The sequence below is a fragment of the Spermophilus citellus genome (assembly GCF_964194105.1).
Source record: "Spermophilus citellus genome assembly, chromosome: 4".
In the NCBI taxonomy this organism is placed as follows: domain Eukaryota; kingdom Metazoa; phylum Chordata; class Mammalia; order Rodentia; family Sciuridae; genus Spermophilus; species Spermophilus citellus.
In genome coordinates this window covers 161938023-161957224 of record NC_138185.1, presented here as the reverse complement: position 1 = coordinate 161957224, position 19202 = coordinate 161938023, and the positions used below count along the sequence as shown (strand labels likewise).

Sequence of the window (19202 nt, the reverse complement as noted above, 5' to 3'; positions counted from 1 at the left end):
AAATATTTGTGAAGTTGAACAAACACAATGAATGATGTTCTTAAAAAACTGGAAGGCTGTAAGTATGCTTGTGCTCTGAAACATACATTGCTTTGTAATAGATAATGCAAAAACAGGCGCTGGGGTTGTGGCTCAGTGGTAGAGTGCTTGCCTAGCATGTGTGAGGTACTAGGTTGGAAGGCACTGTGTCCTCCTACAACTAAAAAAAAAAAAAAAGGAAAAACATTTAAAAAAATTATAAACCCCATACATAAAGAAGGATATTACCTTTTAACCTGATTTAAAATTATACAATGCATTCAGGTATTAAGATGTCACATAGTACCCATAAATGTGCTGGATTTTTTGTGTTATGTATTAATTTTAAAAATTTAGTTATAAAAGAGAACAATTGGGGCTGGGGTTGTAGCTCAACAGTAAAGTGCTTGCCTAGCATGAGTAAGGCACTGGGTTCCATCCTCAGCACCACATAAAAATAAATAAATAAATATAGATAGATAGATAGATAAATAAATAAGGTATTATGTCCAACTACAACTTAAAAACAAAAACAAAACAAAACAAAAAAAAATATATATATATATAAACTTATATATATATATAATAAAAAGGGGAACTATTACAAAAAGCTATCCTTTACACATTTGAGCTGTATCAAGCAACATCCAAGAATTTAAAAATACAAAATAAATAGATCTAAAACAAAAATAATAGATTTAGTTGTGATAAATATGTTCCTAATTAACTTTCCATACTGAAACCTTTAGAAGTAGGCTATCAGGTGCTAGTGAATCCAAGTGTTTTAATAATCTATATTTTTCATAGCATATAGATTATAGAAATTTTTATTCTTGTTACTTTGTTTCATGCCTTAATGCAGTAGTGGAGAAATGTTGCCTGTAATTCTTTTTTTAATAGACATATATTAATATTTTAATAGATATATTTACCAGATGATTTCCAGAAGTATAAGGGTTAGTAGCAGAAGTATTTGAAGTTACTATATCTAGAGATCATAGGTGTTATTAAAGAAACAAGGAAGAAAAAAGATAAAAATGAATACCTACTAAGTGTTCATGAAGTTGAAAGGAATTATATTTTCATATGCATTATTGTCACTTACTAGCTTGGATTAGCTTGGGCATATCTATATTCAGCTTCTCCATCTTTAAAGTAAACCTAAAACTATTACCTGATTCATATGAATATTTTGAAAATTAAATGAGTTTAAATGTGCTTAAATTAGCTTCTGATGGGCTGGGGTTGAGGCTCAGTGGTAGAGTACCTAGCACACGTGAGGCACTGGATTCGATCCTTAGCACCACATAAAAATGAAATAAAGATATTGTGTTCACCTACAACTAAAAAATAAATGTTAAAAAAAACCAAATAGCTTCTGACACATAGCACATATACATGTACTATTTTTATTATTGGCTACTTTTAGTATCTTAATTATTAGAAACAAAACTTTGAGAGAAAGGCATTAAGTTAGCAGATGAGGAAACTAAGGTTTGAACAGGTTAATGTGATTTGAATTTCATAGTAGTGAACCAGTAGTAGAACTGGTTTTCAAATTCAGGTCTAACTCAGATTTTTCAATTATACCTTATTGAATCCTAGTATGTTTAAGAAAAGGCGAGACATTGTGTCCAAAACTACTTCATAAATATCATAGGAAGAGCTCCTTAAAATGACGTCAACTATAACCATCAAATCTGATCATAGAGGGAAGTGTATTTTATTCAACCTGATTTAAAATATTTTAAAAATAAGGGTTTCTAGTATTTGGCTTTGCCAGAAAGTTCCTATTGTAAAATTCAAATTGTTAAATTCAAATTCATAATATTAACTCAAGATCCTAGTTCATTATGTTATTTTTAGTTTTGCTATACATAAGTTATTTTATTACTCAAAATAGCACTAGAACTATAAAATAATATGCAGAGTATTTCTAGTATAAATATTCTAGAGTATCAGTATATGACATTTTGCTACTAAAACAATAAATGTTTTTCTAGACTGTTAAAATAACCATATAATGTAAATGATCTACTTTGTTATCAAATTTTCTTTTAGAAACAAATTACTAAGCACACTGTTTATCCTATGCTTCTGTTACAATATAGGAGAATTTTTTCTGACTAATAAAATGTCTGATGTTAACTTTTAGCTAAACTTTTAAATGTAAATTCTCACCTGCACAAAAGTAACAAATTGAGCATCAATAACACGTGGTTAGTAACTCAGATTAGTTTTGTCTTCTTCCTGGTGCTTAACATAACATTCTTATTTTTCAAGAATTACAAGAAAGAATATTGATTAATGATTGAACAAAATAATACCTGACATATAGTATGCATACCTAAAATTATAAAAAACATAAATTTCAACAAATTAATTATAAAAAGTACTTATAAGATAAAAAGCATTTCTTTTCTTCATACTAGAAATTCTACATTTACATGAAAAAATAAAATCCTAATTACCTAAGTGGAAAATATTAGTAGAAAAGCTTAGATAGGAATCTGTTCTAAAGAAATCGGAAGTACGCTATACACAACATGTCTTTGGAAATTCCTAGTCTTGTCCTTTATACAAGAATTTGAGTATTTCCCCCCATTCAGCCTTGGCCATTTTGTCAGATGACACTTTGCTTCCATAAGAACAGTCATAAGAAACTATCTATCCATTTATTTTTCATTCCTTTGTTTATTTTTTATTGGTACTTTCTATATTTAAATAAAGGTGAATATTCTTTATATTAAATTTAGAGTTTCCTGAAATTTTTGTTATTTCTTCTTCTGTATGATTACTTCATAATAAATAATTATAGCAATAAATTTTGTTAGGAGGCATTGCTAAGAACATTAGCTTATAAATTTCTTTGTTTGTAGTTTTATATAATTAAAACAAATTCATCAATTTTGAACTTTCAAAGTGTGTTATACATTATTTAAAATAAAGGATATTTTATTTTTGTTATTTTATATTGGCTACAGAGACAATGGAGCAATACACTTCAATATGGCAAAAAAGTATTCTTCCTTTGTTCCATCTAAATTTAAAATATTAAAAAGAATAAACCTAACATCACTTCAGATTATTAAAAAATAAAATATAAAAGTAGGAAATTTTTTTTTAAATGAGTAGAGATTACTTATTGCCATCTAATAGATCAGGGGTTTGCAAATTTTTCTGCAAGGGATCAGATGGCAAATACTTTGGGTTTTTCTAGTTAAACAGTCTTGGCTGCAAGTACTCAATTCATGTATTATAATCATAGATAGTACATAAATGAATGAGAGTAGCTGTTTTATAATAAAACTTCATTTATAAATACTGAAATTAAATTATAAATAATACCCACATGTCACAAAATAAGATTCTCTTTTAAATTTTTTTCTAGTCATTCAAAAATATAAAACTCATTCTTCGGTCACAAGTCATGCAGAAAAGGTGATAGGATAGATTTGGCCTATGGCCAGTTGGTCAATCCCTGGGTTAGAAGATGAATTTTTTGAGTACAGGTACCAAATCTTACTCATTTTTAAACTTTTGCACCCAACATTGCATTGTATACATACTAAGGATTAAAAAAAAAAAGTGCTTAGGGTCTGGGGTTGTGGGCTCAGTGACAGAGTGCTTGCCTAGCATGGGTGAGACACTGGGTTCGATCCTCAGCACCACATATAAATTAAAAAAAAAAATGGTCCATCAACAACTTAAAAAAAAGCTTGAGGAATAAATGAGTGGATGAGACATAAGCATACAATAGACTTTTATTAAGCTATTTAATTTATGATGATAATAATATATTAGTATATAATCCTTAATTCTGCTATACCCAAATACTCTTAAGTGTTGAAAGTTATTTTTTATCATGTAAATATTAAACAATTTAATATTTTGAATTTAATATGAATATTATCAAATACTTTTTAATAATTACATATACACTTCATATGTATCTTAATTTTCTAATCAAGATTTATAAAACTATAACTAAACTTCCATTTTTTTAAAAAAAAATTTAATTGTAGATGGAGACAATACTTTTATTTTTATGTGGTACCAGGGAATGAACCCAGTAGTGCCTCAAGCATGCTAGGCAAATGCTCTACCACTGAGCCACAACACCAGTCCTAAACTTCTATTTTTTTTTTTTAAGAATAAGATTCTTCACATGATAGTACATTTGTTAGACACACATTGCTTTTAAGTGATAGAAACAATCTGTATAGCAATGAGTTTTACTGAATTTTACAATTAACAGCACTTCATCAGTGACAATGAATTTTCTAGCTTTCACTGTTTTATAAGTCAATAACTTATAAAAATATATATTATATTTCAAGAATATAGTGTAATATATTTTTGAAAATAAAACTTTTCTTATTAAAATAAAACTAAAAAGTTAAGGCATGTGGTTATGTTATCAAACATAAGTTTTGACAGCATCTGAAATTTAGGCATGTATATATTGAGTGAACCATATTGTATGAAAAAAAGGTCTAAAAATATAAACAAATCCATCATTTAGGGAAACTAATTCTGATAACCTTATTCCTAAAACATGGAAAAAAGATAAACTTTGCTAAACTTGCTATTACTTTTTACTAGATGTGGGAACAATTCTAACTTGATAAAAAAAATTGATATCCTTTAGAGTTCATATTCACTGAGAGACACTTGAGGTTTTTTTTTTTTTTGTAGTTGTAGATGGACAGCATGCCTTTATTTTATTTGTTTCATTTTTACGTGGTGCTAATGATCAAACCCAGTGCCTCAAATGCTAGGTAAGCTCTCTGTCTCTGAGCTACAGCCCCTGCTCCTTGAGGTAGTTTTGTTTCATTCACTTTATCATTTCCCATGTTCATTTTCTCCTTTAACAACACAAACATCCACAATTGTCATATGTGTTTATAGATCAAACTAGTTATTGACTGTAAAATATTAGTATTTATTTAACGGAGACATTTTACATTACTTTAACTTTGTCAAATTAATAAGTCAATAACTTAAAAGTCAGTAACTTCTAACTTTATTTGAAAATATTTACAGGTAAATATATTTAGAAACAGTTTCTTTTCTTTTAGGCACAACTATCAAAGACAGACACATTAAAGACAACTAGGTAATTCATGTCCAGAATAATATTTCTAAATTTGTATTTGATTATATTATAAATATTATAAGACTGTTACCTACTTAAGGGTATAAAGAAAATGAGAAATCAGAATTATTTTGTTGGTTCTTTATTGCTTTTGTTTATTTTTAATTAGTTTTAAATATTAGTGCATTATAATTATAACACAATAGTGGGATTCATTTTGACATATTCCTATCACATGTATTCCTACCTCATGAATTTATATATGTAAAATACAAGGTGAAGTAAACCTTTAACAGAATCAAGTTATTACCAATCAGATAAATTAACCCTACTCAAATACAGTTAAGAAGACAAATTTATGTATATTTTAAGTGCAATATTTAAAAAATTATAATATTACTTTACCCAAAGCATTAAGGATGAGAATATCTCTATGATATTCAAGTAATTACTAATTACTTGTAAACTAATTGTAATGCCCATCAAAAAAAGGAAAAATAAACAGATACTAGAACAGCAGAAATTCAAGATTAATATGTAAATGGGAAAGATCAATTTTGAAACTTAACTCTATGAAAATTAAGAAATAAACTAACAAGATAGCAAAGATTTTATCGACATGCTTTGAATTTATGACTATATTTGTCTTTTATAGTTATAAAAAAGAAACAACTAACAAATTTGGCAGTTACAGAATAATTAACAAAAAATATTCAAACCTTATAAGTTAATTCTTACATAAAATGCCAGGAATAGTTCTCACTGTATGCTCACAGTCACCTTGGTAAGTAGGTACTTTTATTTTCCTGATTTTAAGGAAACTACGGCACAGAGTGGTTAAATAACTAGTATAGTATAACACAAAAATATGGCTTTTGTTCATATATATGTTCGTGTGTGTGTGTGTGTGTGTGTGTGTGTGTGTGTGTGTGTAGATAGCCTCAGGATGTTGCTGATCATATGAAATACCAAGTAATAAGAAAGTTGGACCTTTCAATTTCACTCACTTAGGGGGTGGGGCTGGATTGAGCTTTCTAAAACTCTTAAACAATAAGATATACAGAGCTCATGAATTGGTGAACACCTCCAGGTGCTAGAAAGTACTGTGACTGAAGAGGGCATGGGACTTCACTAATTCTCCCTCCTTGCCCTATGAATCTTTTCCAACTGACTGTTCCTCAGGTGTAACCCTATAATAAACTGGAAACAGAAATTATTTTCCATAGTTTTGTGAGCCATTCCAGCTAATTATAAAAACTGATAGGGGGAGACTAAGGGAAATCCATAGACCTTGTAGTAAAGTAGGACAGAAGTGTGGGTAACCTGGAGACCCAATACTAGAGACTAGCCTGTCAAATGAAGCCAGCCTGTGGTACAGAGCCTTTAAAAATATGGAGTCTGACTATAACTCCAGGTAGGTGGTAGGCAGTGTCAGAATTGAATTCAAATACATCAAAGAACATTTGTTGTCTGAAGAGTTGAAGTGGCTGGTGTGAAAAAAAATTCCACGTTTGTTATCATTAGTGTGAATAAAATCAACCTATCTGTGATCACCTTTATTAGTCAGTAACAGAACCAGAATTCAAAGATTTGGATTTTCAGCTTAGGATTTTGGTATTAACTTGAAGTTCACAGGACACCAGATACTTGTGATGTAAATTATATCCTTACAATTAAAAATAATGCTATTTGTTTATAAATGAAACCTGTGGTAATTTTTAAAACTTTTTAAATATAAAGGTAAGTAGTAGTATGAGAATATCAAACCACCATACAAACTCAAGGTCACAGACCTCAAAAACTGAATACCCAAATTACAAAAATGAATGCCTTTATATATATAGTCAACTTTCTTATAAACCAAACCAAACCAAATCAAATCAAACCAAACCGAACACACGCACACACACACAAAACCTCTGTAGAAGATGGTTTCCTGCCCAGTTGTACTTTTTTAGTTAGTCTCACAATATAAACGAACTGTAAAAACTGACCAAAGGACCATTTCCCATTAGGATCCAGAAACTTAATAAATGTGAAAAAGTGAATTTCCTGTTGTACAGTTGAAATTAACAATCTCCTAGTACAACTCTTGTGATTGCTTTAAAAGCAAATCTATCTTATTTATAATCATAATTATAGTAATAAATTTATAATATTTATACAGAAAAACAGAAAATATTTTACCACTTGTCTTAGAAAATTGCTTTTCATATATTAGAGTAGTGGTTCTCAAAGTTTAGAAGTATACTCTGTGAATCAACATCTATCTTGGGATATACTACAGTTTCACTGAATCAAAAACTCTAGAGGTGGGGTCCAGAAATCTGTTTTAAAAAGTCATCTGGTAGATTTTCATGCTTAGTTAATGTTTGAAAACCACTGTATCAGCATAAGGAGGGCAGTAATTATTTAATAAATGCAAAGAAAAATATCTTGCTGTTAATAAGGCAGTATATACAATAGTGTACTGATTTGAACATAGGACTTAATTAACATTTAGTAGAAACTTAGCCAGGAAACACTTTTCTGAAAGGGTAATGCGTAATGTAAGTTTCCACATGATTTCAAATATTCACCTGAAATTTATGGCTTCATTAAAGGAAAATAAAGACCTTTTTTCCTTTTATATTAGTGGACACTGCTTACTCTTTACTATTTTCCTAATTTCTCTTCCTGTGCAAAGGTTGAAGACAATTCTTGTATCATGAAGCCTAGCAATTTTGCTTTGTCAAATTAAAGTCTGCATTTAAATGTAGTTTACATTTAAAAAGGTGACCCTTTTTCATCAATAATACTGTAATATTGGTGTAAATATTATATTAAAGTTATCCTATTATACTTTGAGACAAATGAATAAGATCCAATTTTGAATTGGATCAGATGCCATGCTAACAGAATTTTTTTTTTAAATTTTCTTTGGTAATGCTGAACTTGCAGACCACCAATCAAATGAATGATTAACTTTTAGAACTGTTCAGTTTTCTTCAGATTCTATCATCTCTAGTTTAAGTCCAAAATAAAAACTCAAGAAACATTTTTCATAATTCTTCTGTAGCCACATTTTTGTGTTCTTATAAGTCATTTCTTTTACTTAGCAAAATTATAAAAATAATATAAAAAAATAGTAAAAAGGATGGAAGATAACATGATTACTCCTTGAAAATGAAAAAGACATGTACTATCTCACCTCTGGAGTGACGTCTCGTGGTGCAAACCCTGTTCCTCCAGTTGTTAATATTAAATTAAGTTCCTTTTCATCACACCAGTCTATCAGAGTTTCCTAAAAGAAAGCAACACTATTGTCACATTCAGAAAGACTTGCTTTACTTGCTCAAAACATCCAAGTCCACAAATACTTCATATATAGTAAACATATACTTCCTATATAGTGAGGATATAGATTCTTTTTTTTTTAAAGAGAGAGTGAGAGAGGAGAGAGAGAGAGAGAATTTTTAATATTTATTTTATACTTCTCGGCGGACACAACATCTTTTGTTGGTATGTGGTGCTGAGGATCGAACCCGGGCCGCACGCATGCCAGGCGAGCGTGCTACCGCTTGAGCCACATCCCCAGCCCGATATAGATTCTTTTTAACAATGAATGAGAAAAAATTGAAGGCAATTCATGGAAAAGGCTCACTCCAGATCAAAAACACTGCAGTTTTGGATATTTATTAAATATTAAAAATGAGGATATAAACATCAAATTGTTGAAAGCAAGTGAAACACAAGAAATACCTTAAAGTTATAAACTTTAAGAATTTATAACTACTGTTTATATGTACTTTAACAAAATATGTGAAGTTCTTTTCAACCATATAATATATACTCAAATTAAATCAAATTGCCCAGTATCTGTGTGTTAATGATATGATCTGATTTCTTAATAAATGTATCAATCCTACAAGCTGAATATTTCATAAATTTAATTTTATATATATTGAAACAGACTCATTCATTTTTAATTAATAGATTTAGAGAGATTAAAAACACTTGCTCACAAGCTCACAAACTAGAAGGAGGAAGAGTAGAATTCAAATGAGAACTGTTAGACTCTCAATTAATGTTTTCCTATTATTGAGTCAATATCTTATGCTCAATTTCATGTTTTAGACTTTTACATTTTTCAGTATTAATTTTATATGTATTTCTTAAACTCAAGGAGTGAAATAAATGACTGCTTAAGGTTCTTTTTGTCACATTAATACTATGATACTTGTAGAGGTTAGGTTTATTTTTATTTTTTTATATTTAGTTTTTAGTTGTAGTTGGACACAATTCCTTTATTTATTTATTTATTTATGGTTCTGAGGATGGAACCCAGGGCCTTGCACATGGTAGGCGAACACTCTACTGCTGAGCCACAACCCCAGCCCCAGAGGTTAGGTTTATATAGCATAAAATTTTGGAGCTACTAGGGATCTTATTAGATTTGCCTTTCTATTTTCTGGATGGGAAAACTGAAGTACAAAGTAGTTAAATAATGTACTCGAAGTTATACACGTAGTTTGTACAGAAGTGGAAGTAGGATATGTGCCTGCTGACTTTTTCTATCTATGCTAATTATGATAAATCCATCCTATATTTTTGGCTATTCATTTAACAGTATTAACAGTCATAAAATAAATGTAAAAACTAATCCTGATCTCAGAAAGCTAATGGTCACGTAATGATGTTCAAACTTGATTGCACACTGAAATGTCTATGAAGCCTAAAAAATACTTGGCTTCTACCTCAGGGGTAAAGCTTGAGTTAGCATTGGAATTTTTCTTTTCCGTGCTAGGAATTGAACCCAGAGGCTTGTGCATGATAAGTCTGTGCTCTACAATTAGCTATCCCTACAGTCTCAGAGTACTAAGATTAAAAAACAAACCAACCAACCAAAATAATTCTAAGGTAATTCTAAAGTGCAGCCAAATAACTGAGAACTACTAGTCCAAAGAGACAATCTATATAGATATCTGAGGGTGTATTTCACAACAAACTCAATTGGGTAGTCCTACCAAGATGTCAAACTGTTTTAAATCAGTTGCACCACAGAAATATTACTCATTTCTATTTCCAGAATGAATAACAAGTAACAATGTGTAGATTTATTTCACTTAAATAATATTGATATTGTAAGCTCAAGTGAGGATTTAAGTATATGGGAATTAATATTTTATTGTCCAAAGTGGCTGTGTGATTACAGTAATTTTGCATCTGAACAAAATTTTAATTATGCTTTTAGACTTTTGAGATGAAATAGTAATCTTATTATTGTCCTAATTAGTTGGGTTCTAAAACAGAAGTAGTCTTTTTCTTCATCTACTAATATAAAATACCAGTATTCCATGCACCTAGTGCCATGTACTTAATGATTAATTAATTTAAAAAAAATATATAAAACAGCGGAATGCATTACAATTCTTATTACACATAGAACGCAATTTTTCATATCTCTGGTTGTATATAATTTATTTATTTAATAAGAAAATATTTCTGGGTGGACATTTATTTAAGGCACATCACTAAGTAATAGGATTGCAAACATAATTAGGCCAACCCTTGCCTCATGTTTTCATTCAAGTACAGGAGTTCTGAGTATGTAGTTTTTGAGAACTTTGTTAGTAACAGTGTAATCTGAATGTGGACAATATTACTACCACCTGGGAGCTAGTTAGGAATAAAGAATTGGGAGCCTTATCCAAGATCTACTGAAATCAGAATCTGCTACATTTTTAGAAAGATTCCTTAAGTTGATATATACATATATGTACATATACAAAATACTAGGTTAAGTATGCTTTCTAACCATGTACTACTCTAGATATTCTGAGTCTTATTTTTTATACTACATTAAGAAAGCAATTTATCTTAGCTAGTTATTTTTCTTAGCAATTAATCTTCTTTAATTTATCTTAGTAATTTACCATGGCTTAGTCAGAAATCAATTTATCTTATCATATTTAACTCCTTACCTTAAGATCTCTTTCATGCTTAGATAAACCTTAATGTTTGGACATCTCTACTAGGTAGGATGTTACTGAGGAGTTTTGCATAAAACAGTTTTATAAAAAAATTTTCTACTTCTCTTTCTAAACTGGAATTGAGGACATTATTGATCTGAATGATGAATTCTCCATTATGTGGAAAGCATTTCTTTAAAAACTTACTGCCTTAGGTTTATAGGTTAGTGGAGAATAAAGATGTATTTACAGACTTCCTCCTTTACCCATCAGATAACAAAATGAACAAAAAAGGGTAAAACCAGAAAATCTCCAGTAGCAACAACCATGTGAGAAAAATATCTAGCTTCATATCATATATCTCTAAAGTTAGGTGATCACGGACAGAAACAGAAACTTTTTAAAGCAGCACTGGGGGCTTTTAATACTCCTCTGGACCCCAAAAAAGTCATAAAAGTGGATTAGTGCTGGGCATGGTGGCACAAGCCTGTAATCCCAGTGGCTAGGGATGCTAAGGTAGAAGGATAGCAAGTTCAAAGCGAGACTCAGCAATTTAGTGTGGCCCTAAGCAACTCAGGGAGACCCTGTCTCCAAATAAAATATAAAAAAAGGGCTAGGGACTTGACTCAGTAGTTAAATGTGCCTGGGTTCAACCCACAGTACAAAAAAAAAAAAAAAAAAAAAGATTAGCAAATGCCTCAAAATTCTCACTAATACTCCAAATATAGAGAAATGCAAACTAAAATATGCCCCTTATCTGTTTTGTCTAGTAAGCAAGTGCTATCAGAAATAGATATAACAAGAGACTGCCTGATTGGGATCAAGATAAAGTTTCACAAACAAATACACACTGAACTGAGGAACTAATCTGAAATTTGATGACACTCCCCATATAATCATAAACCAAATTCTAAGAAGAAAAACTATAGTAAGGGACATTTAGTAACATTTCGGGGAGGAAGAGTAGAGTATTCCAACAAAGATTGTCTGTGGTTTCTTGGTTCCCTGTTTTTCCCTGTGTAAGTTTCAGACTTTTAAGCTTTTCATCTACATCACTGCAATGGTTTTGAAATTAAACTCTAGTAGGAGGCCTGGCTATTGTTATATCAGTCTGAAAATCCTATAATGAACAGAGACTTAAAGGTAAGGAGAAGGAAGGTGCAAAGAGATGTAACACTGTTTACGTTGTTATTTTTCATAACAACCAATTCTATAAGGTTTGAAAGATAAAAAGATAGTAAACATTGTTGAAACCTCTTAATGTTTCTAATTTTGTTTTTTACATTTAGAGGAAGTTCATTTAGTGCATAATATGTCTTACAATATAAAACAGTTATTTCAAAGTCAATGTACTTTCATTCAGTTTCGTTAAAAAAACATAAATAAAATGCTGGGTTGTATTAGATTTATAGAATTATCCCAAAGTAATACATATAATTATGTCTTTCACCTATGTTAACATTCATCTATTCTATCTACATTACAGTCATAGAAAATGTTCGAATGTTTTACAACTTAAAGGTTAACAATGGCTACTTCTGGCTAATTACATGTGGAATACATTTTAGTTTTACTCTTTTGGCATTGTTTGAATTCTTTGTAATTTTCATGTATAATTAAAATACATTTTATACACTGAATTTACTGGTATTTGTCATTCATCCTGATAGTGCATTTAATTTTCCTTTCCTTCTTATTTTAGCAAGTTCAGAAATAAATTTTGTATTCAATAACTAAAAGTATATTATATATATTTGATAATAATACTACACATATTTTTTAAAATAACATAATTTTCTCTATATTTTTTAAGATACAGTAATACTACCTATATAAAAATATGTATATATAATACTATGTATAATAATACTATATAATATATATTGCATAAATAGCATTATTATTTATTATTATTAATATATGCAATATATGTATTATTATTATATATATTATAATGGCCATATATTCTTAGTAAATCCTCCTGTCAAGAGTTAGGGTTTATTTCCACAACCTTGCAACTGGTCTAGACTTTCCAAAACATTATAGGTCTGTAGAGTTTTTGTTAATTTCTAATTTCATTCCATTATTATCCAATAACAGGCAAGAAATTAGATATTTATACATTATTATTATTATTTTATATATATTTATATATTATTTGCTAAGAGTTGCTTTGTTGCCTAAGATATGGTTTATTTTGGAGAGGGTTCCACAGGCTGCTAAGAAGAAAATGTATTTGGCTGTTGTTGGATAAAATATTCCATAGAAATCTATTAAGTTCATTTGATTTATAACATTTTCAGGTTCAAAGGGTCTACTGAATTTATGTCTGGATAACCTATCAGCCCTCGAGGTAATCTGAAATCACATTAATGTTGTAATAGGGTCTGAGTTTTTAATTTAGGTAGTGTCTGTTTTATGTAATTAGGTGTACCAGTGTTTGGGGCATAAATATTTACTATCATTATATTTTCTTGCTGGATTGTTCTCTTTACCAGTATGAAGTGACCTTCTTCATCTCTTTAAATCCTGGGTTGAAATTTGCTTTCTCAAATATGAGAGTAGTTACTCCTACTTATTTTGGGGCTCAATTTGCATAGCATAAAAATTTCTATCCTTTTACTTTCAGTCTGTGGCTACCTTTGCCTAAGATCAGCCTCTTGCAAACAACATATAGTTAGGTCTTTTATTTTAATGCATTCTGCCACTAATGTACTCATGTCTTTTAACTGTAGAGTTGAAACCAATTTCCTTCAGTATTACTGTAGAGAGATTTCTATTAATTCCTGCCATTTTTATTTATATCTAACATTTAATTTGATCCCTGGACTTGCCTCTAAACGTGACCTGATGTTTTTCTCTTGAGGCATTTTATTTATAATATGTTTTGGAGAGGTGAGGGCCTTCTAGCTCTTCCTACTTTGGGCCTGGTCATTAGGTTGGGGTTTCTGTCTCTTCCATTCTGTGTATTAAAATATAGCTGAGTGTGGTTAATTTGCATGTGGAGCAAGGTACATTGTCTTTCAGCTAGGTTTAGTTCAGCAGCAGAGTCTCAATGCTGTGAACTTCTAGTGTCCCTGTAGATTTCCAGTACCTCACAGAAAAGGGAGAGACAAACAATAACAACAACTGAAGTGAACAATATAGAGCATTAAAATAAATACCCAATGCTGACTATGACTTCTACAACACTAATTACCACAAAAACAGAAATGTTGGGGTCAGCAATTGCCAGCGGCAAAAACAATAAATGTGAATTAGATCTGGTATTAAAGTAAACAGCAGATATCAACTATATCACACATAGTGCTAATACAACAACATGAATGATGCACGCAAGAGTTACATAAACCTAGTAGTATTAAACAATGATTAAAAACACAGTTCCTTAAGAGAAAAGACAATGTGATGGAAAGGTAGAAGAAAGTTTAGAACATTTAAAATGTAAGTAGAATGCAGAAGAGATTTAGCAAGCAAATAAAGAAGGAGAAGAAATAGAATTAACAAAGAGAAAAACAAGGAACAAGAGAATTTGGATGTTATCAGGAGAAGAAACAAGAAGAAACAACAAGAATAAAATGAGAGAAAGAGAAACATCATCATCAACAACAACAATAACAAAAAGTGGAAGATGAAATAACCAAGAACTCTAACTCTCAGAAGTCAAGACAGGGAAAAATGACTTTTGTAAAAAGGTAAGGAAAAATGAAGAAACAAATATATGTATGTGTATATATGTGTATACACATATATCCATGAACAAATCAGGACAGCCAGAACACCAAAAGAAACAGGATGAAGGGCATTATTAATGAAGAATAACAGTGTACACTGAGAAGGTAAAAAGAATCAATGAGGATGGATGGTCACTGCCTGTGCTTGACTATTCTTTTTTCTGTTTCTTCCTGGGTTATGTTCTGAGAGAAAAGGGGACTGGGGGCCTTGGGTTTGTCAATTCCTTTCTCTTTTTGTGTTGCTCACTGAGCTGCCAGCTGGAGTGGCCTAAAACTGAAGCTGGTTGAAATAACTTTCAGCTTCCCTTTTCACAGGCATAAGGTAGGATGGAATGGGAAGTACTGTTGGTTGTGAACAGACCAGATGGGTGCTCTCCCAGAGTGGGGCTACTGCAGAGTTCTGTGAGGGTAGTTCTAGCAGCTGTGGCTTAGATCAAATCAGGCCTGCAAGGTTTTTTTGGTGGTATCTGCTCTGCAGAGGTTAGCTCAATGTAAACCTAGGGTCAGCCTAATGATGATCTCTGCTAGAAGTCTAGATCTCAGAAGTATCCCAAGAATTCTACTCTGGGGCGGAGGGGCCAACTCTTTATACACTCTGCAGTCCATGAATATGGCCTTCCCAGGCTTAGTTCCTTAGTATAGTCACACCCACCTATTCAGTTTGCAAACCCTCTTCAGCTGGTCATTTGAGCTACTATACTTAATTTTTCTGACCTGAATCCCCCTGGATATAATTTTTCCTGTGCTTGCTTCACTTATGTACTTATAGGTACAACCTAGGCCACCTGGTAGGTATTTGCCCAGACAGTATGACAGTGTTCACTGTGATCTCCCAAGCTCCTGCAGCCACAACCTGCAGCATGGCCTCCTCAAGGTATTTCCGACCTCAGCTCTTTCCACTGGCCAGTTAAAAAGTACATAGTATTTTTCAAACATCATTTTGCTGTGTAGCCTCTGCATCAGTTAAGTTCATGCTGATTTTCTGATCCACGGGTTTTTTCTTCCCAAATTAGTCTTTGTATTTCTGAATGTTATCCATCCCCTCTGACCACTGTTGCTGCTGACACCAACTTGGCTCCAATTGTAATCTTTCTTGTTCTTTGTTAAATGCACCCAAATTTGAGTCTCTAAGAGACTCTGACTGATATTAAATTTCAGTGAATTTCCTCTTTCACCCACCTTGCTGAGAAGAAGTATTTCTACTGCTTGAATCCCAAGCCATGGTAAATTGGAAATACAGCCTTCCTCTAATATGCCATCTTGAATATCAATCCTCTAAAATCTTAACATTACATCACTTGTACAGTAGTAAGAAAGACCAACAATTACTACTGCCATTGCTATAGACACTAAGAATATGATATGTGAACTTTGAGTGTATGACAATAGATTGAGAATTGTCAAATATCTAATAATGTCTCTTCCTTGCCCAGTATCCATTAATAACTTCCCCAGTATGTTCAAAATAAAGATCAAAATACTGAAAGTGGTCTTTAAAACTTTCCTTCCAAAATCCTATTCATACCTCTATCTTCTATTACAAAATTTTTTTCTAGCATTGAACTCTCCTATTTTCCTCTCACTTTCATCCCTATCCCCTAAACAGCCTGCCTAAACCCACTAAGGTTAAATTTCATTTAGGAAAGTCTTCCCTAATGCCCTTGACTATCCTTCATGATGCTTATTTTTAGCATGTAATTTGTGTAATATGATTTTAATGTTTATAAGAGGTGAAACCAAACTATTTTTCCTACCTTCATATAGAACTAAATATAAAATTTGTGACACTGTAAATGTGATGCTATTTCCCAATACACTAAACAATTTCCCAGCAAACATAATCTAGATGCCCAATAATTTAATTCAATTTTCACTTTATCTACCTGGAGATAATATCAGGTCCCAGAGGTAATGGGTTAGTTTCATGAGACAGCCTCCTATTTCAGATGCCAATAATAAACAGTAAGTTGTCACCTATATTGCTGACCAACCACATGTCCAATTACCCATACAACCAAAACAACATGGTACTGGCATAAAAACAAATTCACAGACCAATAAAATAGTATGGAGATCCCCAAAATTAATCTGTGTGTTTATAACCAAATGATTCATTTTTTTTCTTTTTTTTATTGGTTGTTCAAAACATTACAAAGCTCATGACATATCATCTTTCATACACTTGATTCAAGTGAGTTATGAACTCCCATTTTTACCCCCAATACAAATTGCAGAATCACATCAGTTAGACATTCACATTTTTACATAATGCCATATTAGTGACTGTTGTATTCTGCTGCCTTTCCTATCCCCTACTATCCACCCTCCTCTCCCCTATGATCTTCCCTCTCTACCTCATCTGTGGTTGTTCAGTTCTCTCCCTTTCCCCCCACTTTCCACTCACAACCTCTTATATGTGATTTCCGTTTCAATGAAATTTCCCTTCTCTCTCCCTTTCCCTCCCACCACTCATCTCTGTTTAATGTTAATCTTTTCCTCATGCTTTTCCTCCCGGCTCAGTTCTTAGTTGCTCTCCTTAAATAAAAGAAGACATTTGCCATTTGTTTTTTAAGGATTGGCTAGCTTCACTTAGCATAATCTGCTCTAAGGCATTCCATTTCCCTGCAAATTCCATGATTTTCCGTAATACTCCATTGTGTATAAATGCCACATTTTTTTTTCCATTCATCTATTGAAGGGCATCTAGGTTCCACAGTCTAGCTATCGTGAATTGTGCTGCTATGATCATTGATGTAGCAGTATCCCTATAGTATGCTCTTTTAAGGTCCTCAGGGAATAGTCCTAGAAGGGTGATAGCTGGGTCAAATGGTGGTTCCATTCCCAGCTTTCCCAGGAATCTCCATACTGCTTTCCATATTGGCCGCACCAATTTGCAGTCCCACCAGCAATGTACAAGTGTAACCTTTTCCCCATATCCTCGCCAGCACTTATTATTGTTTGACTCCATAATGGATGCCAATCTTACTGGAGTAAGATGGTATCTTAGGGTGGTTTTGATTTGCATTTCTCTGACTGCTAGAGATGGTGAGCACTTTTTCATATACTTATTGATTGAATGTATGTCCTCCTCTGAGAAGTGTCTGTTCAGGTCCTTGGCCCATTTGTTGATTGGGTTATTTGTTATATTATTGTTTAATTTTTTGAGTTCTTTGTATATTCTGAAAATTAGGGCTCCATCTGAAGTGTGAGGAGTGAAGATTTGTTCCCAGGATGTTGGCTCCATATTTACTTCTCTTATTGTTTCTCTTGCTGAGAAAAAAACTTTTTAGTTAAAGTAAGTCCCATTTGTTGATTCTTATTATTAACTCTTAGGCTATGGGCGTCCTATTAAGGAATTTGGAGCCCGACCCCACAATATGTAGATCGGAGCCAACTTTTGATTCTATCAGGGGCAGAGTCCTGATTTGATATCAAATTCTTTGATCCATTTTGAGTTAACTTTTGTGCATAGTGAGAGAAAGGGGTTCAGCTTCATTTTGTTGCATATGGATTTCCAGTTTTTCCAGCACCATTTGTTGAAGATGCTATCGTTCCTCCACTGCATGCTTTTAGCCCCTTTATCAAATATAAGAAAGTTGTAATTTTGTGGATTGGTCTCTATGTCCTCTATTCTGTACCACTGGCCCACCTGCCTGTTTTGGTACAAGTACCATGCTGTTTTTGTTACTATTGCTCTGTAGTACAGTTTGAAAATTGGTATCGCTATACCTCCAGATTCACACTTCCTGCGTAGAATTGCTTTTGCTATTCTGAGTCTTTTGTTTTTCCATATTAATTTCATGATTGCTTTATCTATTTCTATAAGAAATGCCATTGGCTTTTTGATTGGCATCACATTAAACCTGTAGAGAACTTAGGGTAATATCGCCATTTTGTTGATGTTAGTTCTGCCTATCCATGAACAGGGTACATTTTTCCATCTTCTAAGATCTTCTTCTATCTCTCTCTTTAGGGTTCTGTAGTTTTATTGTATAAATCTTTCACCTCTTTTGTTAGGTTGATTCCCAAGTATTTTATTTTTTTTTGAGGATATTGTGAATGGGGTGTTTTTCCTCATTTCCATTTCAGAAGTTTTGTTGCTGATATACAGGAATGCCTTCGATTTATGTGTGTTGATTTTATATCCTGCCACTTTGCTGAATTCACTTATTAACTCTAGCAGTTTTTTGTAGACCCTTTGGGTCTGTTAGATATATTATCATATCATCAGCAAATACTGATAATTTAAGTTCTTCTTTTCCTATTTTTATGCCTTTAAATTCTTTTGTCTGTCTAATTGCTCTGGCTAGTATTTCAAGAACTAAATTGAATAGAAGTGGTGAGAGAGGGCATCCCTGTCTTGTTCCAGATTTTAGAGGGAATGCCTTCAGTTTTTCTCCA

At 32.0% G+C, this 19202-nt stretch overlaps 1 protein-coding gene across 4 annotated transcripts in view; it reads right to left on the bottom strand.

The window, feature by feature from the left end:
- The window catches only part of GPHN (gephyrin), a 612413-nt gene that overhangs the window by 337803 nt on the left and 255408 nt on the right, over window positions 1-19202 (bottom strand). For all 4 annotated transcript variants that reach the window (XM_081290454.1, XM_081290455.1, XM_081290456.1 and 1 more), the window contains exon 4: window positions 8307-8399. In XM_081290454.1, coding sequence (XP_081146580.1) covers window positions 8307-8399 — 93 coding nt within the window. The remainder of the gene's footprint in view (window positions 1-8306; window positions 8400-19202) is intronic.